The 24553-nt window shown below is 39.6% G+C and overlaps 4 protein-coding genes across 4 annotated transcripts; all 4 read left to right on the top strand.

The window, feature by feature from the left end:
* The first annotated feature begins 4127 nt into the window (after positions 1–4127).
* Positions 4128–7204, top strand: LOC129718073 (zinc finger protein 227-like). The gene is made up of 2 exons (XM_055668484.1): positions 4128–4244; positions 4305–7204. Exon 2 carries the CDS (start codon positions 4346–4348, stop codon positions 5666–5668), a length of 1323 nt encoding a protein of 440 aa, XP_055524459.1. The 5' UTR covers positions 4128–4244; positions 4305–4345; the 3' UTR covers positions 5669–7204.
* A 1147-nt stretch (positions 7205–8351) lies between these two features.
* On the top strand, positions 8352–10365 carry LOC129729746 (zinc finger protein 227-like). The gene is made up of 2 exons (XM_055688561.1): positions 8352–8485; positions 8548–10365. The coding sequence occupies exon 2, from the start codon at positions 8589–8591 to the stop codon at positions 9939–9941; it is 1353 nt and encodes a 450-aa protein (XP_055544536.1). The 5' UTR covers positions 8352–8485; positions 8548–8588; the 3' UTR covers positions 9942–10365.
* A 3402-nt stretch (positions 10366–13767) lies between these two features.
* Positions 13768–17875, top strand: LOC129716587 (zinc finger protein 91-like). Its single transcript, XM_055666422.1, has 3 exons — positions 13768–13914; positions 13976–15297; positions 16380–17875. The coding sequence occupies exons 2-3, from the start codon at positions 13992–13994 to the stop codon at positions 17738–17740; spliced, it is 2667 nt and encodes an 888-aa protein (XP_055522397.1). The 5' UTR covers positions 13768–13914; positions 13976–13991; the 3' UTR covers positions 17741–17875.
* A 1001-nt stretch (positions 17876–18876) lies between these two features.
* On the top strand, positions 18877–20984 carry LOC129718120 (lymphokine-activated killer T-cell-originated protein kinase). Its single transcript, XM_055668549.1, has 3 exons — positions 18877–19270; positions 19486–19630; positions 19687–20984. The coding sequence occupies exons 1-3, from the start codon at positions 19096–19098 to the stop codon at positions 20870–20872; spliced, it is 1506 nt and encodes a 501-aa protein (XP_055524524.1). The 5' UTR covers positions 18877–19095; the 3' UTR covers positions 20873–20984.
* Positions 20985–24553: the final 3569 nt, after the last annotated feature.

The raw sequence follows: 24553 nt of genomic DNA, 5'->3' as shown, positions 1-24553 counted from the left end.
TAGTCCAACTAGTACTCTTTTCGTAGTTTTATTGATCGTTTTGTCTTTGGGGTGAATTTGAGCCACTATGTCATTGTGTTTGAGGACTAGTTCAGTCCAATATGAACCATTGCTTTGTTGTGACAGCATTGTGCGGTTAGTAAAACAACTCATTTGATTTTCGTGAAAAGTGCTTTTGGTTATGTCTTTCAATGTTAGCAATTCGAATCTGTGTTTTAGGGTTAACTGCCCAGTCTCAGCGTGGATTACATGTATCGGTGTGGTTTTTAGGTATCTCATGGCTATTCTTAGATATGAGTTCTGGAGGGTTTGCAGTTTTTGTATGTTAGTCATTGCAGCTCCTCCGTGTATTTGTGCACCATACTCTAATCTGCTTCGTATTATGGAATTTCCGATTTTGATCAACGTTTCAGGACTGGCGTTATTGTTTCGTCTACCCAGAATTTTTAGAATGGGTAGTTTGTTTGCTCCTCTCTCTCGAACGTATTCTATATGTTGTCTGTGTGTAAGAAGTCGGTCTAGCATAAATCCTAGGTATTTGTGTGTGTTATTGACTTGAATGTTGTCCTAATTTGATATTCACGTTATTTTTCCGTGAAAAAATTAATGCAGCTGTTTTGGTCGTGTTTATTTTTAGGTTAAGCTGCTCTATTCCTTCTTTGAGTTTTTTAAAGAAGTTGTTGGCTATACGTTCCATCGTGCTAGTCGTTTCCGCTTGGACTAAAACCGCGAAGTCATCTGCAAATTGTACTAGTATACACCCCTCTTCTTCGATTTGATGTAAGGCAGCCGTGTAGAGGTTGAAAAGAATGGGAGATAACGGACATCCTTGCGGCAGACCTTCACTAATTGTCTTCGAAGTTTTTCCTTCATTGGTTTGTAAAACCATTCTTCGTTTGTGTAGATATGCGTAGAGCCATGAATTTATCTTGTTGTGGATTTGTAGTTTAGCTAGTTTATCCTGGAGGATTGACAATTTCACCGAGTCAAAAGCGAGCGACATATCTAGAAAAATAGCCATGGATAGTTTTCCCGATGCTTGTGCATCTTTGACACTGTTTATCAGGTAATTTACACAGGTAATTGATGAGCAGTTTTTCCTAAAACCAAATGATAGTTTAGGATTGAGGTCTTTGAGATCCGAAATTTCCATCAGTCGGTCCTTCACAGCCGCATTGATTAGTTTGAGGAAAACGTTCATTAGTGCTATGGGTCTTTTTGAAGAAGGTAAGGTGGGATTTGGTTGAGGTTTCGGGATGGGTTTTACTAAAGTAGTTCTCCAACTAGTAGGTATTTCTTCTGTTTCGAATACCCTGCTCAGCATCTCAGAAATTTTTAAATGTAACTCTGGCTTTAAATGTTGTAAAATGCGATAGGAAATTTTGTCCTCACCTGGCGCAGAATGTGCTTTTTTTTCTCGAGATTTACTAGAATCTCGTCATCAGTTAGGGGCGTTTCATATCCTTAGAGTTCTATCGGCGTGATAAGTTGGAGTTTACTAACTTCAGGCATTTTGTTTTGATAGTAGTATGTCATGAATTTTTGGCCGTCTTCTAGGTTCATTTCACACTTACTTTGGGGTGGTTTGACTAGTGCTGTATCTAGCCCCTTGACTATATTCCAAAGGTGTCGACTGGGCGTGCTTTCGTCTATTTTATCCGAAAGTTCTTTGCAATATGCCCTCTTAGCTTTTCTTATCAGTTTTTTCAACTGCGCTCTTCTTTTCTGTAGGTCCAGGTAATTTATTAGAGTTTTGCTCCTATTGTATCTTCTTAGCGTAATTATTTTGTTTAGGTAAGCGTCTTGTATTTCCTTCGTCCACCAATTTTTCAAGTAGTTAGCTTTTTTGTTTTTAACAGTGTAACTTGCTTCTTGTAAAAACTCGTCAAACAATGTTTGCATCTCTTGTGGATTATACATGTATTAGGTATTTGGTTTATTAAGTTTATCGCCTTTTCTTCATTTATTCGCTTAGTGTTTTTTTTTTCGATTAGGGGAATGTCGCTGCTTATTTGTGTTACAATGGCGAGATGAAAACTTCCGAATTCCTGCTGTTCTACCTCCCAGTTTGCTTTTCTAGCCAGGCTGGCCGTCGTTAGCGTAACATCTATAGCAGAGCTATTTCTTCCTTGGGTTGTGAGGCAAGTTGGACTCCCATCATTAAATAATATAAATTTGGATGCTTCAATTTGTTTCATCAATAGAAGGCCCTTTGGGCTGTTTTCTTACAGTAGGTCCCAGCTCGAGTGATGCGCGTTCCAGTCACCACCAATGAAAATTTCACCTCGAATGTTTTCCAAGGTTTCAAACAGATCTTTCACTTTAGTTTTGATGTCGGCAAATAAGGCTCTATCTGGTGGAACGTACACCGATACAAACGTAATGGGATCGGCTACTGTCTCGATTGGCAAAAAACTACCAAGATCTATCGTCTCGAATTCCAGGCTCTCGTGAATCAGGATACCCACACCTCCATAACCGGTTGATCTTCTGTTTGAGGCTAGTCTATAATGTCGCAATCTGAATGGTTCGTTCTTTTTTAACCATATCTCTTGTAATAATGCAACTTGAATGTCTTCTTCATGCAAGAATTGGCTTATTTCTTCTCGCGTGGAGGACGGGCGTAGGCTTTGTATATTGTTTTGTAGTACATTTAATGTTTTACACGACGCTGTTGCTGCATTTTGTGATTCTTTCATTTTCGTTTTGTTGAGTGTTATTGTTTAGTATATTCTGTATTTCTTTTCCTATTTCGATTATCAAGGCATCTCTGTCTAGTTCTGATGTTGTATTTTGTACCTGGTTTGAACTTTTTTTCAACAATTCTTTCAAGGATTCCACCCATCGTGTTTTCCTCATTTCAGCAAGAAAAATTTGTCTAAGTTCGTGTACTACTCTTTCGTAATCAGTAGCTCGATAAGAGTTTTCCTTGCATTGGCAGCAAACCTCGCTTCTGGGGGTTGCCTTCACTGTTTCCGAGAAAGTAATTCCAGAACAGGACGGACCCTCTGATTCGATCGATTGGATTCTTTGCCTATTGCGTTGCGATCTGAAGTTTGTTTGTTGTTGGCCCTGCGAAGATTGCGTTAAGGACGGAAATGCCTCTTCCTCATTTAGTCCCGAGAAACGATTTGTAAGTTTGGGAAAAGATTGTTCTGCTTGCGCGTAGGAAATATTTTTGTGTTTCATCTCTCTAACAATGTTTTGTCTTCTCTTACGTTCTGGGCAGTCTCTGTTACTGGCAGTATGTTGTTGTTTGCAATTAGAACACTTTGTTGGTTGGTCAGTTGTCTACCTATGTTGTCCTCCGCAATTTAGACATTTCTGTTTGGCTGTACAAAATTTGGCACTGTGTCTATACTTCCAACATTTTTCACACTGTCTAATAGGGAATATGTACAGCTCCGATTTGAAATAGCATCCGAAAATTTTAACTTTGTCAGGAACGTTGATACCTTTTGAATTTACTTTAATATTTGTGGTATCAATAAGGATTTTGTTTTTGTCCATTCTCTTAGTTCGTTCGACTGAAATCATCTCTTGTTGTACTTCGATATTTTTCTTGATTTCTTCCTCCTCTAGGCTGATTGGAACCCCTTTTACAAAACATAACACCGAGTCTTTGATTTTAGGGATGTAAATTTTGAGATTATGGCCTCCCAATTTTAAACTTTTTAAGGCCTTTCCGTTCGATGTTGTTATTTTGAACCTGAATTTCCCAATCTTCAATATTTCCGAAAAGTCCTGAAATTTGCTCGAGATTAGTACTTTTCCGATTTGTGTCGGGTGTACAGGGAAGGGATGTTCTGTGTCTGCCACTTCAATGATTATTTCTTCCAGGGTGCTCGCATTTGCCACCTGAGTTTGTTTCTGTTTTAGTCCCGGTCTGGTTTTGTTTCCTGTATGCTGCATTTTTAAATATTATCTTCTCCTTGCTTAATTAAATTTGGTTTTTCCAATATCAAAATCAAAAATAACCGTTAACTCTTTTCCTTGCGTCGTCGAACTGTTCGCGAGTGTGTTTTCCCAGGACACACACCGCTAAACTTGAGCCGCTACGTTATACCGGTTATACCAGTATCGATACTTCCCTACTTTGTTCATGATACTTTTTTAGCGTGCAAACCACAAACGTCAAACTGCGGCCAGACTCCAGAGGCAAATATTGATGTGTTTTCTTTACCTACAGGTAGTGATATTTGATAGAACTACTAAAATAACAGTTTATTTTTCCTAATGTTAAGGTAAGTAAGTAATATTTCTTTAAATCACCCCAAATCTATCAAACTCTTTATCTTCGTTAGACCGAAGCTGCAGTCGAAAAATTAGGCCATCAAAATCTAACATGGATAACAGTGAAAACAAGGAATCAATCGATTTGCATGTTAAGACAGAGAAATACCATTTAAATGAAAACTACTACTGTGAGTTGCCAATAAAAACAATTCAAAAGTACGAGATAAAAATCGAAGGTGATAACGTCGTCGAAGCAGCTGCTGTTGTACCAATCACTAAAGAGGATGATGACGATGAAGACGTCCCCAGAGACGAAGGTTTCGAGTGTGACGAATGTGAAGAGACATTTGCATGTGAACAAACACTCAGCCAGCACAAAAACGCTCGACATGCTGAATTTTCTTGTAAATCCTGTGGCAAGTCTTTCGGATCGGTAAAAAACCTTCACATTCATAAAGCCAGATGCAAAAGAAAACAAAAGTATAAATGTAGTGTTTGCTCTAAAGTCTTTCAATACGAAAGCAAGTTGAAGATCCACGAGAAAGTGCATGAAAAAAAGACAAAAAAGACATTTAGATGCGAAACCTGCAACAAAAGCTACATCATAGAAGCACGCTTTTTGCAGCACAAACATACAGCTGCTGAATCCCCTAAAAAGCTGCACCTTTGCGATATTTGTGGGAAAGGTTTCGTTGGACAGATGAAGCTAAAACATCATATTTCCGTTGTCCATGCCGGAGTGAAAGCTCACGAATGCAGTATATGCTCCAAACGATTTGCGTCTCCATACAATCTGCAGACACACATGCGCGTCCATACTGGGGGAGAAAAACGATTCAAGTGTGATATTTGCGGGAAGGGTTTTCATGCATTATCCATGATGAAGAAACATTATGGCGTGCATACTGGCGAGAGGCCGTACACATGCGCGGTGTGCTCTAAGGGATTTTTCAACCGTGTGGATCTGGAAATGCATACAGATACCTACCACACTGAGAAACTATCCAAATGTAAAACTTGTGACATGGAATTCAACACGAAGTATGATCTCAATATGCATGTATCGAGCACTCACAATGAATTTCTACCATATCAATGTGAAACCTGTCTAAAGGTGTGTGCAAATAACGTTATGTTGAAAAGACATCGAAGGATTCACTCCGTATCAAAGACGTTTACCTGCGACATTTGTGACAAAGTTTTTGTCGTTGAGCTTCATTTTCGTAGGCACATGCGCTTTCACGAGCGACCAACCCTTTGTAAGATCTGCGGTAAAGGAATAACTTCGAACAACCTTGACCGGCACATGAAGACCCACATCAATGGGGCCAAGTCATATGACTGTGGACAGTGTGGAAGATCGTTCCAACGTCCGTCCCATTTGCAAACGCATGTTTTACGCATGCACGAACGTAAAAAATTAGACGCCTAGTCTTCTTACGGAACAGGCTTCTGTTCAGTGTTTTTTTTTTGTGGTTCGCAGTCTGGAGCAGTGTTGAAAATTTTCACTGTCAGTGATAGATTCTCGGTTGAAACTGAAAACTGCGAATATCACATTAAACAAGAACAGTGATATTTACTTTCAGCTCTAATTAGTTGACAGTGATAATGCTGACTGGCAGCATTCCTGTAATTTCGCACTCGTAATGTTACTTTAACCCTTTATAAGGCCGTGAAAACTACGCAAGGAATCAACATAAACTTCAATAAAACGTATTCCTTACAGAAGAAACAACACAAATGTACCTTTGTTAAAAAATTAACTATTGAATCAATTGAAAAAATTGGTGGCAATATAGTTGCCACTGCCCGTTAACCCCAAAAACGATGGAAGCATTTTTTTTTGCATCTGCATTGTAAGCTTGATTTTTTGTAATTATAAAAAATGAAAAATCATAGTAATTCGAATGTAACAGTAAGACTTCATTTATTTTGCATGGAAAAGATCGAAGTAAACGGTTTTTGAGTGGTATCCAGAAAATATTTTTAGGAAAAAAATTTGGATTTGTCGTCATCATGTATTTTAACGAAAAAAATGCATAGTCTAACACAGTAGGTCCTGAATAGAAAGTTCCTGGTGAAAAACTTACCACATTGTTGGATTTTCACCAAAATAAAAATGAATTTCCTGAAGACAGTCTAAAATTGCGGTTTGTTCACATAAAAATGATCCCAAAATCAATATTGTACACTTCTTGCAGTCCTAGAAAAAACTGAAGTGTTCTAAGACACCTGTAGAAGTCTTTGGTTAAGTCAAATTTGAAATCAATATTCTGAGTGCAGCGAAAAAAATAAATTTTGTTGGTGGCAATATAGTTGCCACTGCCTTATGAAGGGTTAACGATGTTTATGCGGTGGAGGATAAAGATACCTACCTACCTTATTGACTTCATGCAATGGATTGACCCAGAATAAATAACTTCGGTATTAATTAGGACATATCATTTATGTCACTGACATGATTTCCACTGATAATTGACTCGGGTGACCCTCAATATCAGTTTGAAGAGAGTAAAAGTGAAACTGCTGTTGTATCATTTTCATTTTGCAGTGTCGAAATTTCGTAACACTGGTCTAGAGGTATTTAAATATCGTTTGCTATATCTATTTAATGCTCAGCTGAGCATCTCCTAGCTGTTCACGCAGCACGTTGCTGGTCAAACACAAGCCAGTCATCGTATGTTCGAATCCCGGCTCGGGATATACCGCTAGTGTCAGTAAGGTCGTAGCGCCAAGCTACGATTTTCGGTCAAGTTCAGATGGCACATTTTTGACATTTGTGAATATTGATGGCGGTTGGTTGTCTTTTGTTGACGACTATGCACTCGTGCCTTCCATACACGATTTGGTTGGTGTCAAAAAACATGAAAAGTCGTTTGGTTTTGGTGTTTTATGAGGAACGAACGAAACTTAACTTTGTCTTAATTCAAAAAAAAAATTATGAAGCTTAGAAAATATATTACTGTATTTAAAATAATAAACTGAAGTTGATTAATCCCACCATTAACATTCCGAAAGCGAGAAGGGAGTCAATGCTGACAAAGCATCAATCTACAAAATCAATCCTGAATCAACAGGTGGAAATAGTCACAACGGTCACAACTCATCACCGAAGGTTCCAAAAACCATAATCTCAAAAAAAAAAAACTAGTGGAGCAACAGCAGCAGATGTCTGAAGAATCAACTGGCGCGGGTGAGGAAGACAACCATGGCACAGCTTCTGAGCTTTGTGGATGTCTTTGAAATCATAGCTTTGCGATGGCGGAGGAACCTACGCCCGACAGAAAACCGAAGCCGGACAAATCGGACTGCGGATAAATGCGCCAAAAACTTAATACATACATGCGAGCGAGAGACTCCAAGGTGAACAACATTAGCCTCCCAACTCAGCTGAAGTCCTTTCTCCATCTGGCTCTTGACAGGGTAAACTTAATCGCTGCCATGGTGGATACATAGAGACATAGTTTTTGTTTTAATCCATACAGCGACTTTTGCAGCTTGCATACGCTTCTTTTTTCCGCTTTGACTCCTCGATGAACATCCATAGAGAAATCTTCCTTCAGCACTCTGGAGAAAAGCCGTTCCGATGTCCATCTGATCTATACGAAATCCTCGATGAGTGGCAATGGCTAGCATTATCTGAGCTGTGGAAAGCTTGGTGACCGACAGGATCGTGTCGTCGAAGCCGATGTAAGGACCTTTCATCAGCATCAATACATGCGTTGATCGCCAAGGATTTGAGCTTTGCTTCAAACCAGCGGTCGCGGTTACCGTGAGCTAATTACCGTTGATCTGGATTCCCTCGCGCTTGGTGATACTTCTGGATATTCTAACGGTATTTACGTCCTTGGTGCACAGTGAACATCGAAACCTTTGTTTCACACGCTGCTGTTGCCATCACCCCAAGTTCTTGAAATTTATCAAACATCTCTGATGACACAAGATGGAACGGATACACTCCACTAGACTCCAATGGCCGGTTAACTCTTTTCCTTGCGTCGTCGGACTGATCGCGAGTGTTTTCCCAGGACACGCACCGTAAAACTTGAGCCGCTGCGTTATACCAGTATCGATACTTAAGCCAGTATCGTACTTTTTTACTTAGTTTGTGATACCTTTTTTTAGCGTGCAAACCACAAACGTCAAACTGCGGTCAGAGGCAAAAATATTGCTGTGTTTTCTTTATCTACCGGTAGCGATATTTAAGAAAACTACTAGAATAACAATTTATTTTTCCCTAAACATTAAAGTAAGTAAGTAATATTTTTTTTCAAAACACCCCAAATCTATCAAACTCTTTATCTTCATTAGACCGAAGCTGCAGTCGAAAAATAGGGATATTAAAATCTAACATGGATAACGGTGAAAACAAGGAAGCAATCGATTTGCATATTAAGACAGAGAAAGATCATTTAAATGAAAACTACTACTGTGAGTTGCCAATAAAAACAATTCAAAAGTACGAGATAAAAATCGAAGGCGATAACGTTATTGAAGCTACTGCTATTGTACAAGACAATGAAGAGGATAACGTCGATGGAGAAGTGCTCGAAGAGGAAGGCTTCGAGTGTGACGAGTGTGAAGAGATATTTGCATGTGAACAAACTCTCAGCCAGCACAAAACCACCCGACATTCTGAACTTTCTTGTAAATCCTGTGAAAGATCTTTCGGGTCGGTGAAAAATCTTCACATTCATAAAGCCAGATGTGCAGGAAAACGAAAACACGAATGTAAAGTTTGCTCTAAAGTCTTTCAATATGAAAGCATATTGAAAGTTCACGAAAAAATGCATGCAAACGGGAAAAAGACATTTACATGCGATATTTGCGACAAAAGGTTTTTCGTAGAGGCTCGTTTTTTGCAGCACAAGCATAAACCCGATAAACATGTTAAACGGGAGCCCGTTTGTGATATTTGTGGGAAAGTTTTCGCTGGACGAAAGCAGCTGCAACGTCATATTTCCGTTGTTCATGCCGGAGTGAAACGTCACGAGTGCAGTATATGCTCCAAACGATTTTCGTCTTTATACAATCTGCGAACCCACATGCATGTACATACTGGGGAGGAAAAACGATTTAAGTGTGACATTTGCGGGAAAAGCTTTCATGCATTATCCATGGTAAAGAAACATTATGGCGTGCATACTGGTGAGAGGCCGTACATGTGCGCGGTATGCTCTAAGGGATTCTTTAACCGTAGCGATCTGGAAAGGCATAATAGGATTGACCACACTGAAAAAATATACAAATGTGACATTTGTGGTGTGGAACTCAACACGAAGCATGATCTTAAAATTCATATTTCAAGTACTCACAATGAACTTTTACCCTATCAATGTGAAACCTGTTTAAAGGTGTGTGCCAACAACGTTCTGTTGAAGAAACATCGAAGGATTCACTCTATGTCAAAGGCGTTTACCTGCGACATTTGTGATCAAGTTTTTGTCATTGAATGGCAGTTCCGTAAGCACCTACGTTTTCACGAGCGGCCAGTCTATTGTAAAATCTGTGGTAAAGAAATAACCTCGCACAACCTGGACCGGCACATGAAAACCCATATCGACGGGGCAAAGTCCTACGACTGTGAGCAGTGTGGAAGAACGTTTCAACGTCCGTCCCGTTTGCAGACGCATGTTTCACGAGTGCACGAACGCAAAAAATTAATCACCCCGTCCTCTTCCGGAGCATCACAAGGTTCGGCTTAGTGGTTTTAGGCTGCGCAACTTCTTTGAAGTTGGCTGGGAATCAATTTGATGTTTCTATTATGTGTCCTTCGGACGTTCACGTTATGTGAACAAAAAATCATTAAACCATCCCAGCTTGTCTTGAGGTACGATGCTGGCCTAACAAGCCAGTCGTCGTATGTTCGAGCTTCGGCTCGAGAGAGATTGATAGTGTCATAAAGATCGTAGCGAAGCGAAGTCTGTGTATAATAAACAGAAGGTCAAATTCCGCATCGGAATGTAACGCCAAGGCTTTGCTTTTAAATCATTGAATTGACTGAGCAAGGTAAATATCAAAATAATAACGATTTAATAATAAACTTGAGTTGATTATTCTAACCCTTAACACTCCGAAAGCTGCTGAGAATAGTATAAAAAAATATTTCAAACCTGAGTTAACAAGCGAACATTGGTAAAACTAATCAAAAAGGGTTTTAGCAACCAAAAATCTCCAAAATATAGTAAATTTATTACAAAGTAATCGACTCTTGTTTCAGGTTTATCTATTTCGTAAGAAAGAAAATAGAGAATTTACTCTTAACTTTGATAAAAAAAACTAGCATGCCAGTTTGAATAAAACTTCGTTTCAAAAGTTAGTTTTCTGGTCAATCATAAGTTTATCATTTATATTATTAAAACTGAGACAATGGAGGATCTGCAAAATCATGAAACAATATCCAAAAATATAATACTTCTCAGTGTAGGCCCAACTAGCGAATCAACGCTGTGTTATATCGGTATCGATACTTTATCCCGTATCGTGCATCCCTACGATTCTTACTTATTTTGTGATATTTTTTTTCCGTGCAAGGTAGCATTGGGCGATACGACGGAGAGTATCGATACTTCAGTATCGATACCCGAAGAATCAAAAGTATCGAGATATTCAGAATATCGGTCAAAAAGTATCGATACCAGAAGTATCGATACAATAGCTGAGATCATTTTTTGAATTTTTGATAAATACATTTACTGAAAACCAGTAATCGATTCAGTGATTCGCGAAAATACAGCAAAACTATTTGCTGAACAGAAAACAGTAAATGAATGTTTGCTGGAATCCAGCAAAAGAATTGATATGGCAAAAAAATTACGTCAAGCTGTCATTAGTAAAACGAGCCAAATCGCTGTGCAGCTGGTACGGGATCATCGCTAAGCTCCTGATAGCGAATATGGGACCATAGCTAAGTCCTTGATGGGCTAGATGAACTTAAAAGTTGAAATGATAATCATACATCTCTAGTTCAACAGTAATTTGCCTATGATCCGATGAGCGGATGGAATCTGGTGCCTGACGGAAACATGGTTCCCTTGAACTAACTGGTTAACCAGCAAATTGATTTATGCTTTACTGAATGAACAGCAAATTGTCATAGCTGACAACCAGCAAGTTGTATTTTGTTTTACTGAACATGCAGCAAACGACCTGTCACCTCTATGCAATTGAGCATTACTGAATAATTAGCAAATTTCATTTCGCTGAACAGATTGCTGGAAGCACAGCACACAAAAAATCAGCAAAATTTTGGTGGTTTCCAGCAATGAAAATTTGATGTGCCGACTTTTTGTTGTTTTTCTGGTATCTATCCGCATTCTCTAGAGCAGCATGAATCAAATGACTTCACAAACAAATACATACAGGTAATGCAGAAATTGTGAGCTTTGGCAAACAAATGAATTAAACAACTTATATCTTCAAGATTTGTATTCACTGGCCCAATGGGCTGTGAAGCTCCCGTCTTATTTGTATAAATTATTGACACACTTCCATATTAATTGATGAGGAAGTTGATGACATAAAAAAGTTAGATATGTCAGCGAAAATAAGATAGTGAAGTCTATCGCTGAATTTTTCTAACTAATTAATATTGCAATTTTATTTTTCACTTGAACTCTAACTTGTGTCGACGGAAAGCATGAGTTAGTTTCCGCTTGCCAATATTCGATCTGAACAGTGTAACCAGAAAACTTATATTTGTTTTTGAAATACAGTCAAATTTCGCTCGTTGGGCTACGTTTCAGTTGGGCTCCCGCTCGTTGGGTTATAGCCCAACTAAATCGAAGCCAAACACCATTTCTGATAACGTTGAATTTCGTTTGAGGGGTTTGTGGATGCATTTTAACGCAGAAAGGAGAATTAATTCAAATAAAAACAAATGAAGCTGAGTATAAATATAAACAAACGATATTTTAATCAATTGTCAGAGAAACAATATAAGTTTTGTGGCTTAATAATGCAACCTAGAGCTATGCCTATTTTTGAAAGTATTTGAGAACACGTTATTATTGAGCACTCCTTTTTGGCTTTAAATGTTTGGCTCAAGTAAAACAAATTTCGAATTTGGCCCTATGCTGCGCTTGGCTTTGGACTGCGCTGGGATTTTGACAGTTCGTTTGGCTCACAACATTCTCTCTATCTATTTCTCCATCTAAGTTTTGCTAGTGCAAATAGACTTGTGCGATATTTATACTGACAGTGGCAGCTTTTCAGTTGTTCCAGCTCGTATCAACTAGCTGGCATCTCTATCCGATTTGCTTTGCTTTATCGCAGCTAACATCGCAGCGGTTCTAATATGTGTGGGCATCACTGACACTGACAGACAGCATAACATATACACGCTCGTGAAAAGTAACACGGCGAATGAATTAGTTTTAATTCAATTTCATAAGTTGCATGGAAACGTCAAAAAATGAATACCGCATTTGGTGATTCTGTGTAATTTTTACACTGATTTTAGATTAATCTATAATAACTCATTTTTGAATATACCACTATAACTCAATTTTGAGTACTAAGCATGAAAAAACGACGCCATTTTTTGACACGAGTGAAAAGGCGGCACTATGATTCAACATTTGTGCGCCATTATTAAGCCTTTGCGGCCGTGTTATCTGTTCTTGTGGCTGTTTGAGTGATTCCAAAAAATGAGAAAATCGCTGAGAAAGTGGTCACGGACATTTTAAAAAGCTTTAAGGTACACATATAAACTTTTTTCATTATTCATTCTAAGGAACCAAAAGTTTTCAGGTTGTTCGTGTCATCAGGAAATTTGTGGGAGAGTAAAATATCAAGGGATTATGCATCACAAAAAAGAGCAAAATATACTTAAAAAATAAATATAATTAGACACCGTTCAGATAGAATGTAACCTTAGTTTTGTTTTGTTCTGACTGTTACTGGCACAAACCTCCCTTTCTACGCTAACATCACATTTAAAACTGAGTGGTTTTCCATTCTTAAACTGAGTACTTTTAAATTCTGAAAATGGTTAGTCTTAAATTCAAAAATGAATATTTTTCTATTCAAAAACTTGATAGTTTCATAATCTAAATCTGTGTAGTTTCAAATTCAATAAATGGATAATTTTGTACACAAAAACTGATATTTTTTAAGAACTAAATGAGTTTCATTAAACACAAAAAAATGAGTTCAATTGTATCCATCATTCTGAATAATAAATACACAGTATTTGCCCATACTATGGTTACACAATTTTGAATAACAACAGAGTTACTCAGTTTTCGTGTTGTTCCACTTTTTATGGAAATGAATTGTTTTCTAATCGTTTTTGAATTCATTTTAGGGAGCGTGTAGCGTATGAAAAGTGGCGGTGATCTCGTGTACACATTGAGATGTTAGCCCTTGTAACATGGCGCGATGTCAGCTAGCTGGTCCGTATGCATAAAAGAATATCGATACAAATATCGCGGTTTTCAGTATCGATACGGTCGAGTATCGGACGCTTGTGCATCGATCCAAAAAATCGTAGTATCGCCTCAAAAGTATCGATATTTCCGATACCGATTCAATATCGCCCATTGCTACCACAAACGTCAAATTGTGGGCATCAGAGGCAAATGTTTATATGTTTTCTCTTAACTTTTTAAACTATACCGTGATATTTATTAGAATTATTAAGAATAACAGTTGATTCTTCCTCGAACGTTAAGCTAAGTAAGTAATATTTTTTATTTAAAAAACATCCTAAAGCTATCAACATATCTTTCGTAATTAGACTACTAAAATCGAACATGGATAACAGCGAGAATAAGGAATCAATAGCTGTGCATATTAAGACGGAGGCAGACCATTCAGTTGAGGGCTACTGTAAGTTGCCAATAAATACAATTCAAAAGTACGAGATAAAAATCGAAGGCGATAAGGTTGTTGAAGTCGCTGCTGCAGTACCAATTGATGATGTGGTTGAAGAGGATAAAGACGTGCCCAAAGACGAAGGCTTCGAGTGTGACGAATGTGAGGAAACATTTGCATGCGAACAAACTCTCAGTCAGCACAAAAGCACCCGACATTCTGAATTTTCTTGTAAATCCTGTGGCAGATCTTTCGGATCGATGAAAAACCTTAACATTCATAAAGCCAGCTGCACAAGAAAACGAAAGCATAAATGTAATGTTTGCTCTAAACCCTTCCAAAATGCAAGTGCGTTGAAGATTCACGAAAAAGTGCATATAAAAAGAGAAAAAGAGTCATATAAATGCGAAACATGCAACAAAAGCTTCGTTATAAAGGGATGTTTTTTAAAGCATCAACATACAACCGTTAAACCTGTTACCAGGCGGCACCTTTGCCATATTTGTGGGAGAGGTTTCTTTGGACAAAAGAAGCTGCAACGTCATATTTCCGGCGTTCACGGAGGAGTGAAATCTCACGAGTGCAGTATATGCTCTAAAGGATTTTCGTCCCTGCACAGTCTGCAGGTACACATGTATGTACATAATGGGAAGGAAAAACCATTTAAGTGCGATATTTGTGGGAAGGGCTTCGTTTCATTATCGATAACGAAGAAACATTATGGCGTGCATACTGGCGAGAGACCGCTTAAATGTGAGGTGTGCTCTAAAGGATTTTTCAACCGTGTGGATCTGGTAATGCATACAGACAACTACCACACTGAAAAACTATCCAAATGTGAAACTTGTGGCATGGAATTCAACACGAAGTATGATCTTAAAATGCATATATCAAGCACTCACAATGAATTTCTACCATTTCAATGTGAAACCTGTCTAAAGGTGTGTGAAAGCAACTATATGTTAAGGAAACATCGAAGGATTCATTCCTCATTAAAGACGTTTATCTGCGACATTTGTGACAGAGTTTATGTCATTGAAAAACTGTTCCGTAGGCACCTGCGCTTTCACGAGCGGCCAACCCATTGTAAGATCTGTGGTAAAGAAGTAACCCCGCAGTATCTTGATCGGCACATGAAGATCCACCTCAACGTGGCAAAGTCACACAACTGTGGGCAGTGTGGCAGAAGGTTTCAATGTCCGGCCCATTTGCAACAGCATGTTTCACGAATGCACGAACGCGAATAACTAGAAAATGTTTAGTGGTTCTTTAGTGTCGCAGCCTCTTTGCTGTCAGTTGGGAATTATCTTGATTTTTCTGTTTGAAGCTCAGAGCAATATTGCAGGGATTCTTTCTTTCGGGCAAACGAGTGTAGTCGGAAAACTTCAATTTGTCCCAACTTAATTAAAAATATATTACCGGCGTGAATTAATAAACTTGAAGTAATTGATCTAGGCATTAACATTCCGAAAACAAAAAATATAGGAAGGGCTCTTACAACTATGAATCCCAAAAATATAACTGAAAGAATCACTTTCGAGGGTTAGAAACCAAACAGTTGTAATTTACTGTAGAAATATCTCTACTTCAATATATGTACCAGAAGGAACAATAAGATTAACCCTTATTTTTAATGAAAACTTAGAAGCGGTGAACCTTGAATAGAACTTTATTTAAAAACTATTCAGTATCAACCTTTCAATCAAAAGCAACATGGAGTTAAATATGGAACAACACCTTCAAAAAAAAAGCTTCAGAAATAAAAACATTGAAACATTCAAAACGACTTTCATTCTGCTAAGACTTGCATACCGAAATCAATCTCCTATGAGCGTGAGAATTATTTTCATTGAGTGTTATGCGGTTATACGCGGTATCAATACTATAGCCAGCATCGTGCATCCCTACTTATTTTATGATATGTTTTAGCGAGCAAACCATAAATCTCGCTGAGCATGTGAAAAGGGCCCAAGTGCCATATGTAAACAAGCCACAAGTTCACGTTTTTCAATGAATAGAAGCTTAATCTACTCGTACAAATAAGATTGTTTGATTAAGAGTAAATTCTTTTATCAATAAATCTTATTGGTAAGAGCAGATTTCGCTTGTATTGATCAAAAAACGAGAAAATTTGGCTTGTTTACATATGGCACTTGGGCCCTTTTCACATGTTCAGCGAGAAATGTCAAACTGTGGCGAGAGGCAAACATTGATGTGTTTATTTCTTAGAAGTTTTAAGAATAACGGTTGTTTTTCCCCAAATGTTAGGGTAAGTAACTAATATTTCTAAAACATCCTGAAGCTTTCAAACGATCTTTCGTTTTTAGACTGGAGCTGTAGTCGCAAAATAAGGCTATTAAAATCTAACATGGATAACAGTGCAAACAAGGAATCAATCGCTTTGCATATTAAAACTGAGAAAGACCATTCAAATGAAGAATACTGTGAGTTGCCAATAAATACAATTCAAAAGTACGAAATAAAAATCGAAGGCGATAACGTTGCCGACGCTGCTGCTGTAATATCAGTTAAAGAAGATGAAAGCGTGCCCGAAGACGAAGGCTTCGAGTGCGACGATTGTGAGGAGACATTTACGTGTGAACAAACTCTCAGCCAACACAAAAGCTCCCGGCATGCTGAATTTTCTTGTAAATCCTGCGGCAGATCTTTCAGATCGATAAGAAGCCTTCACATTCATAAAGCCAGATGCGCAGGAAGTCGAAAACATAAATGTAATGTTTGCTCTAAAGCCTTTCAATATGAAAGTGCGCTGAAGGTTCACGAAAAAGTGCATGAAAAAGGGAAAAAAGAACCATATAGATGCGAAATTTGCAACAAAAGCTACATCACAGAGGCACGTTTTTTGCAGCACAAACATACAACCGATAAACCCGTTACCCGGCGGCACCTTTGCGATATTTGTGGGAAAGGTTTCTTTGGAAAAAAGAAGCTGCAAGGTCATATTTCCGGTGTTCACGGCGGAGTAAGATCTCACGAGTGCAGTATATGCTCCAAAGGATTTTCGTCCCTGTACAGTCTGCAGATACACATGTATGTACATAATGGGAAAGAAAAACCATTTAAGTGCGATATTTGTGGGAAGGGCTTCGTTGCATTATGTTTGGTGAAGAAACATTATGGCGTGCATACTGGCGAGAGACCGTACAAATGTGCCGTATGTCCTAAAGGATTTTTTAACCGTGATGATCTGGAACAGCACACAGAAAACTACCACACTGAAAAAGTGTGCAAATGTGAAACTTGTGGCATGGAATGCAACACGAAGCACGACCTTAAAACGCATATATCGAGTACTCACAATGAATTTCTACCATATCAATGTGAAACTTGTCTAAAGGTGTGTGCAAATAACGTTATGTTGAAGGAGCATCGAAGGATTCACTCCGTATCAAAGACGTTCACCTGCGACATCTGTGACAGAGTTTTTGTCATTGAGGGGCAGTTCCGTAGGCACCTGCGCTTTCACGAGCGGCCAAACCATTGTAAGATCTGTGATAAAGAAGTAACCCCGCAGTATCTTGACCGGCACATGAAGACCCACCTCAACGGGGCAAAGTCACACAATTGTGGGCAGTGTGGAAGAAGGTTTCAATGTCCGGCCCATTTACAAACGCATGTTTTACGAATGCACGAACGCAAACGACTAGACAGTCTGTCCGATGCTTAGCGGTTTTATGATTTCGCAGCTTCTTTGGAGTCAGTTGAGAATTAATTTAATGCTCAAAGCACTAGTGCAGGGATTCTTCCCTTCGGACAAACAATTTAATCACTGTAGTCGTAAAACTTGAAAATATATTGCTGTGCGTGAAATAATAAACTTGAGATAATTAATATTAGCGTTAATACTCCGAAAGCAAAAAAAAAAAAACAACTAAATGTAAGATCAACTCTTATTTCTAATGAAAACTTAATTAAGTTTGAACTTTTCCCTCAAATTTCAGAAGAAAAATTGATTCAGTACAAGAAAAACGTGCTACAGATTGCAGCTGAGAATTTTTCTTAGTGTAGTTGTATACAACTCTACACGCTTATTTTTTATTACTCTAAACTGAGTAAGATATCACTCATTTTTGTTGAAAGTGGAGGTACCCTAATCTGAGTTCTTTTACGATTACTCACTTTTGAGTAAAGCTTCCATACGTCAAAAACTGAGTAAAACCTACTCTGTTCATGCAAGCTTGAAATTAATAAAATGGGTAGAAGTTACCCAGTTTGAGTAAAATGATGAAATTTTATGTTTGTGGTTTTTTGTAAACCTGACCCAATGAATAAAACAATTTTAAAACATTCAACAACTTACATTTATTTTACACTGAAACCTTATAAATGTTTTAAAATCACCCGTGTCTTCACATGTTTTAAAATCATCCGTGGGGCACATGGGGATTGCGGCGAATTCTTCACAGATGATACCACCAATAAGAGCTGATTCATATATTTCCAAACCCTCTGTGATTCTGACGTTTGGCTGAAATTATTGTGAAATATTGAAATCTGTTGTTTGTAATATAATTTATCAAGAAATTGTTGTTTCGATGACAGATTAAATACTCACTGCTAGCCAATGAATAGGAGCGATGCCAACTGTTCTTCGGAAGATTACTCAAAACTGAGTTAACATGGCCATTACTAAAATCTGAGTAAATGTTACCCATCTTGATTACTCACTTTTTGACATTTTGCATAAGAATACCAAACTGAGTAGATCTTAATCAGATTAGAGTAAAAACAATGGAGCGTATACGAACAACAGCCAATCCGCAGCCAATAAGTTCAAGTGCAGCCCCTTCCTATCTTCAGTCTCGTTTTTGCGCACACAACTTTCAATCTGTCATTTCCTGCGGATCGTTAATTCAGCCCAAGTAAAGTGCGCGGCGTCTTTTTTGTTGATTACTCATTGTTTAATCGCTCTGCATTTTCCCGATAAAATGCAGTAATTAACTACGTGCCGGAAAATCTACCCTTTAAACTCACCATTAATTTATTTTTAATTTTGACGGGACGCTAAAATAACCAGTAAAAATGGAAACACCGCTGAAGAATAAAATTCTAGCGAAGTTGCTGCAGAGCGATGGAGTGCAAACTCCGGTGGCCAGCAATTCCACCATCACCGGTGGTGATCGGCACAGTAGGCATCCTACCAGCGTTACCAAGCTGCCGGCATCTCCGTTCCTGAAGAAGCTCGGCTTCGGTACAGGTGAGTAATTCCGCTTTTGTTTTATGTTCGCTGGAACAATCAAACCTCGCTGTTTTTCATAGAGGCGATCGATTTGGCCTTGAAAATTGCTCTCAACGTAAAGTTGTTTGTCCTTGAAAAATGTGCATTAATAACTACCTTACACTCTAACTAGATTAATTTAAATTACATGTTTGATTCCCTCGTGTGTAATAACAATACGCATTTGTTCCCAGGCGTGGAAGTGCTGAGAATTAAACGTTCCCCATCGAAAAACTGCAACAAGTCACCATGGGCGATCAAAATGCTCTCGCGGCGGAATACCCCCGAACATGCCAAATTGTTCGGCCATCGACTTACCGAGGAGGCAAGCATTCTTAGGTAAGTTCCCCTATAGTTCTAAGCGTCTAAAATCTAACCACTTTCTTCTCCCACAGGCAGCTTGACCACCCCAACATTGTCGGTTACCGAGGCTTCGATTCACTGGAAGCCGGCCAGAACTACATCGCAATGGAGTATTGCAACACCTCTTTAGGTGATCTGCTGGAGCAGCGTTACGACGGCAATCTCGGCCCACTGGAGGCACCAAAAATACAGCGAATGGCACTGGACACGCTAAACGCATTGCATTATCTGCACACCGAGGCACTCATCCTGCACGGTGATCTCAAATCGTTTAACATTCTGGTTAAAAATGATTTTGAGGTGTGCAAGCTGTGTGATTTCGGCGTTAGTTTGCCACTCAATAAGGAAGGCTTTTTAGATACGGACAAGAAGAAGGATGCCCAATACGTGGGCACGGGCATTTGGTCAGCGCCGGAGGTGCTCGAGGAGGACGTTACGTTAATCAGTTCCAAAGCGGATATCTTCAGCTTTGGATTGGTGATATACGAAACCATTACCCTTCTACCGCCGCATACCTTTCCCGGTATGAAGGACGAAAGTATCGCCAGTTCGGCGGACTACGCCGTGATGAAATCGATCATTCGTGGTAGCACAGTAAACCAGCCGGTGCTACCAACCAACCGCAAGCTCGATGTCAGCGAAGTGATTGTATTGGATGACGAACCGTCGGAAAAGGAGAAAAAAGCACCGACAAACGAGGAGGCTGGACAGAAGCGAAAGCTCAGCTGTGAGAAGTCGGAAGCGCAGCCTTCAAAAAAATCAGCTTCAGAGCCGGACTCGACAACGGTGGACGGTTCGGTCATCTCAATCGCTGATGATAGTCTCCCGCAAGAGAACACAAGCGTTATCACCGTCGAAGATGACGATGGCGATCAGCCGGACCGTGGAGTCACAAATTACGTGGACCTTGACGCAGAAGAAGAAGAAGAGGAGGATGAAGATTTTGACGAGGAAGATGAGCTAGAGGAAGGTGAGGAAGGTGATTACTTGGACTATGGTAGCTTGGGTACCCGTCCACCCATTCCGGAGGGTTTAAATCTGTCGGACGAGTACAACTTTATACTGGAAGTATTTTACGTGTGCACACAGGAGGATTACGAGGCGCGACCTTCAGCAAAAACTTTGCTCGATAGCTGGCAGAAGAAGCGAACGGAGGCCGCTCCGTCGCCTGGTGGAGAAGCCAACGGGGAGGACAAGGCAACTGACGATAACTCTTAATTGCTACTCGCTGGAGCAATTTTCAATTAGAGATGATTCCAAACGGAAAACAAAAACAATTCCTTTAAAATAGTGGGAAGAAAGTATATTTAAAACTGTTCTTGACATTAGACTTTGAGTGTTTTTTTTTTTACTTTCCATGTGAAATTTTACAGGTTTGGGTTATCTAAAACTTGGTTTATCTACCTACTAATTACTTTGATTTAAAGTTGTTTCACTGGTCAAAAAATGTGTCGCCCTGAAGACGCTTAACTTTATATTATTTTAAGTCGGAGTCCTGAGCCCCGATACTCAGCATCAAGGAATATTGTTCAGAGAATTGGATAATTTTCAAGCTAAGACCACGGTATGGCTACTGTTTACCATATACGCTTAGTATTTCACATATTTCACAACTACCGACAATATCCATGACATCCGCAACGCAAATAAATTGAGCTGATTCGTTGACAATCGTGTCCCGCATGTTAAACCCCGCCCGTCCCATAACACCCTCCAGAGCGACGGTAAACATTAGGCAGGAGAAACCATCACCTAGTTGAACTCGCCTGTGAGACTCGAAGAAGTCCGACGTTCCACCCGGAATCCTTAAACAACGATTCACATTCTCCATCGTCAGCTTCCCCGGAAAGCCATTTTCGTCAAGAATTTTCCATAACTCTTTTCGGTTCGTGTAGGAACTCTAAACTCGTGGCACTTTTGGAATATTTGCCGCAGTGTTAAGATTTGGTCAGTCGTCCTTCCATGAAGCTGGTCTGGTAAGTTCCTACAAATCTGCCTGCTAATGGTGACAGGCGTACGAAGATGACCTGGGAAAACACTTCGTAGATAGCATTCATGAGCTGTGCGCGCTCGATAGTTTTGCTCTTGTAGATGGGTCAGATAACCCCTTTTTTTACTTCTCCGGTAGCTGTTCTGTCTCCCAGATCTCGACAATCTTCCGATGAAGCGAGCTGGTCAATTTGTCGGGGCACAGTTCCGCTCCAAAGCCATTTTATTTCGGCCGATTTGTTGTTCTTGAGTTGCCTTCACGTTTCTTCCGTTCCTGTTGTGACGTCCTCATTGCCTGCCATTCAGGTGTTCATCGTAGTGCTGCTTCTACCTTTCGATCACGTCACGGTCATCCGTGCAAATGCTTCACTCCTTATTCCACATTTCGGGCTTGTGGAACAAAGCCAGAGGCTTGGGGATGCGTTGAGTCTTTGGTAGAATTTTCGTGTTCCGTGTTTGCGCTGTGTTATTCTCATCCAATATCTGCCGACATTGTTCATCAAACCATTTGTTACGTGGATTCGGTTGCACATGTCCCAGGATTTCCTCCGCAGCACCGCTGATAGTTGTTTGAATGACGTTCCAGCGATCCTCTAGAAAGGCTTTTTAGGCCCCAAGTATAGATGACAGTTCTAAAAGGTATGCTATTCACCTCGATGCATAAGTATTAGTGATCGTTATGAACTTTTTCCAATTTTGTATGAATTTTGAAATGATTTTGCATTTTAAACTAAACTTATAAAACATACTTTCCTAAAAAGTTATAGAAATGATGTTGAAACATGTTTTATTTGTGGGGAATACATAAATATGCTGCGGTTCAGGTAACATATGCTGTTTTTCATCAATTTGCCGGTAACCTTTTTGCACTTTTTGCACTTTTCGTTTTTTTCTTGTACTCTAATAGCGCTTCTAAATAGAGTCGCTTATGTTTCATACAGTAACAAAAGTCAAGTCATTCGTTGTTTTGCTTTCGTCTCGATTAGACGCAAATTGTTCATCTCCGTTTGAGTTCGCAAAACAACAATACACGAGTTATCGTACGGGTGTTTTTTTTTTGTCGATTAGTTCTTTTGCTGCGCGATAACAATAGCCTGCAGTTTATCGGCAGAAACATCTTCTGCACACTGGTAGGGGCAGGCTACCCCGTCAGTGATCTGATACGCAGCTGATATATCAGCAAGAATAATTTTCCCGCACCGCTGTTACCCCGCTAGCAGCACGGACCACCATACGACCGAGCGAGTGGAAGTCAACTACAAGTGGCATCTACAAGGTCGCGTGTAGGATACGGCCACTGTGTCACAACACGAAGCTGGATCGTCATTGTTTGTTCTGCGGAGACGCTCGATTAATCCTACTATCAGCCGTGAGGTCGTGACTTAGACGTTCGGTGAAGTATTCACTTTAGAATTTTTATCATTATTATTAATATTATTATTATTATTATTGTTATTATTATAATTATAATTATAATTATTATTATTATTATTATTATTATTATTATTATTATTATTATTATTATTATTATTATTATTACTATTGTTATTAGTATTAGTATTACTGCCTTTTTTTTTATTTTGATCCATTGTAGTTTGAAAAATTGTTTTTAAAATTTAATAGCAACTACTTGACCCCCCCCCCCCCCCACATTCGAATATTTATCGTTTGTGTGCGGTAGAGCGTAACGCTCCCGCAAAATGGACGACATGCAGGTACAACTATTCCTGGGTGTGGAAACAAATGGGGAAGAGATTGAGATCTCCCCCATCAATTCCCCTTTACCTTCTCCGCTACCTAGCCCCGTACCAAGGGTACCGACAACACGGATGAAAGCTTACCCAGATGCTTCGAAAGGTCCGTTCGTAGTTTACTTCAGGCCCATAAAGAAGCCTCTTAATATTATTCAAATCGGCAAGGACCTGGCAAAACAGTTTTCGGACGTAACCGAAATTACAAAGGTTAGACCGAACAAACTGCGAGTTGTTGTGAGTAGCTTGAAGCAATCGATGAAGAGATCGACGGTGTGGTTACCGAAGGAAGCCTCACGGTCGATGACATTTTGCGTCACGGGGTTGGCTGCTTCAAGAACCCCCTGATTCAAGATGTAAAGATACTGGATGTCAAGCAATTTCATTCAGTATCCATCGAAGAAGGGAAGAAGAAATTCTTCCCTTCGGATTCCTTCCGTGTAACATTCGCCGGATCCGCACTGCCGAACTACATCTCTTTGGACAGGGTTCGTCTGCCTGTACGCCTGTTTGTACCGCGGGTCATGCATTGCCAAAACTGCAAGCAGTTAGGTCATACAGCCACCTACTGCTGCAACAAGGCACGCTGCAGCAAGTGCGGAGGCAATCATGCTGAGACCGCTTGCAGTGAGGATACTGAAAAGTGTCTTTACTGCGAGGGAACTCGGCATGACCTTTCGGCGTGTCCCGCGTACAAACAGCGCGAGGAAGAAATTAAGCGTTCCCTCAAGGAACGATCAAAGCGCTCTTTCGCAGAAATGCTGAAGAGTGCTGAGCCACCTTCGACAGGAAACATCTTTTCCTTTTTGCCAACCGATGAGGGTACATCTGACGATCCCGTCGAAGGGTGTTCTTATGCCATGCCAGAAGGATCTAGGAAGAGGAGAATGATCAACTCTCCTAGTCTTTCTCGTAAAGGTCGCAAGATAACCCCTAGCGGAATGACCAATAAGCCAACACAAAAAGGAAGCGGTGAAGAAAAACCGAAGCAAGTACCTCCCGGTTTTAATTTTAAATCAAACCAGGAGTACCCACCGCTTCCTGGGGCACCAAAAACCCCTCGTGCACCCATTTCTCGATCAGAAGATAAAAAAGAAACAGGGTTCATAAAATTTTCTGATATTGTGGACTGGATATTTAAAACATTCAACATACCAGA

The sequence above is a fragment of the Wyeomyia smithii genome, chromosome 1, assembly GCF_029784165.1.
Source record: "Wyeomyia smithii strain HCP4-BCI-WySm-NY-G18 chromosome 1, ASM2978416v1, whole genome shotgun sequence".
NCBI classification, from domain to species: Eukaryota; Metazoa; Arthropoda; class Insecta; order Diptera; family Culicidae; genus Wyeomyia; species Wyeomyia smithii.
Note: the sequence above shows the minus strand (reverse complement) of the source record. Positions and strands in the feature narration are given on the sequence as shown.

Bases quoted from the DNA above. Each gene is read 5' to 3' on its own strand.
- LOC129718073 (XM_055668484.1), top strand. From the start codon at position 4,346: ATGGATAACAGTGAAAACAAGGAATCAATCGATTTGCATGTTAAGACA.
- LOC129729746 (XM_055688561.1), top strand. From the start codon at position 8,589: ATGGATAACGGTGAAAACAAGGAAGCAATCGATTTGCATATTAAGACA.
- LOC129716587 (XM_055666422.1), top strand. From the start codon at position 13,992: ATGGATAACAGCGAGAATAAGGAATCAATAGCTGTGCATATTAAGACG. The intron at 15,298-16,379 runs AACTAGAAAATG...TTTCGTTTTTAG, and splicing joins ACGAATGCACGAACGCGAAT to ACTGGAGCTGTAGTCGCAAA.
- LOC129718120 (XM_055668549.1), top strand. From the start codon at position 19,096: ATGGAAACACCGCTGAAGAATAAAATTCTAGCGAAGTTGCTGCAGAGC. The intron at 19,271-19,485 runs GTGAGTAATTCC...ATTTGTTCCCAG, and splicing joins GAAGCTCGGCTTCGGTACAG to GCGTGGAAGTGCTGAGAATT. The intron at 19,631-19,686 runs GTAAGTTCCCCT...CTTCTCCCACAG, and splicing joins GAGGAGGCAAGCATTCTTAG to GCAGCTTGACCACCCCAACA.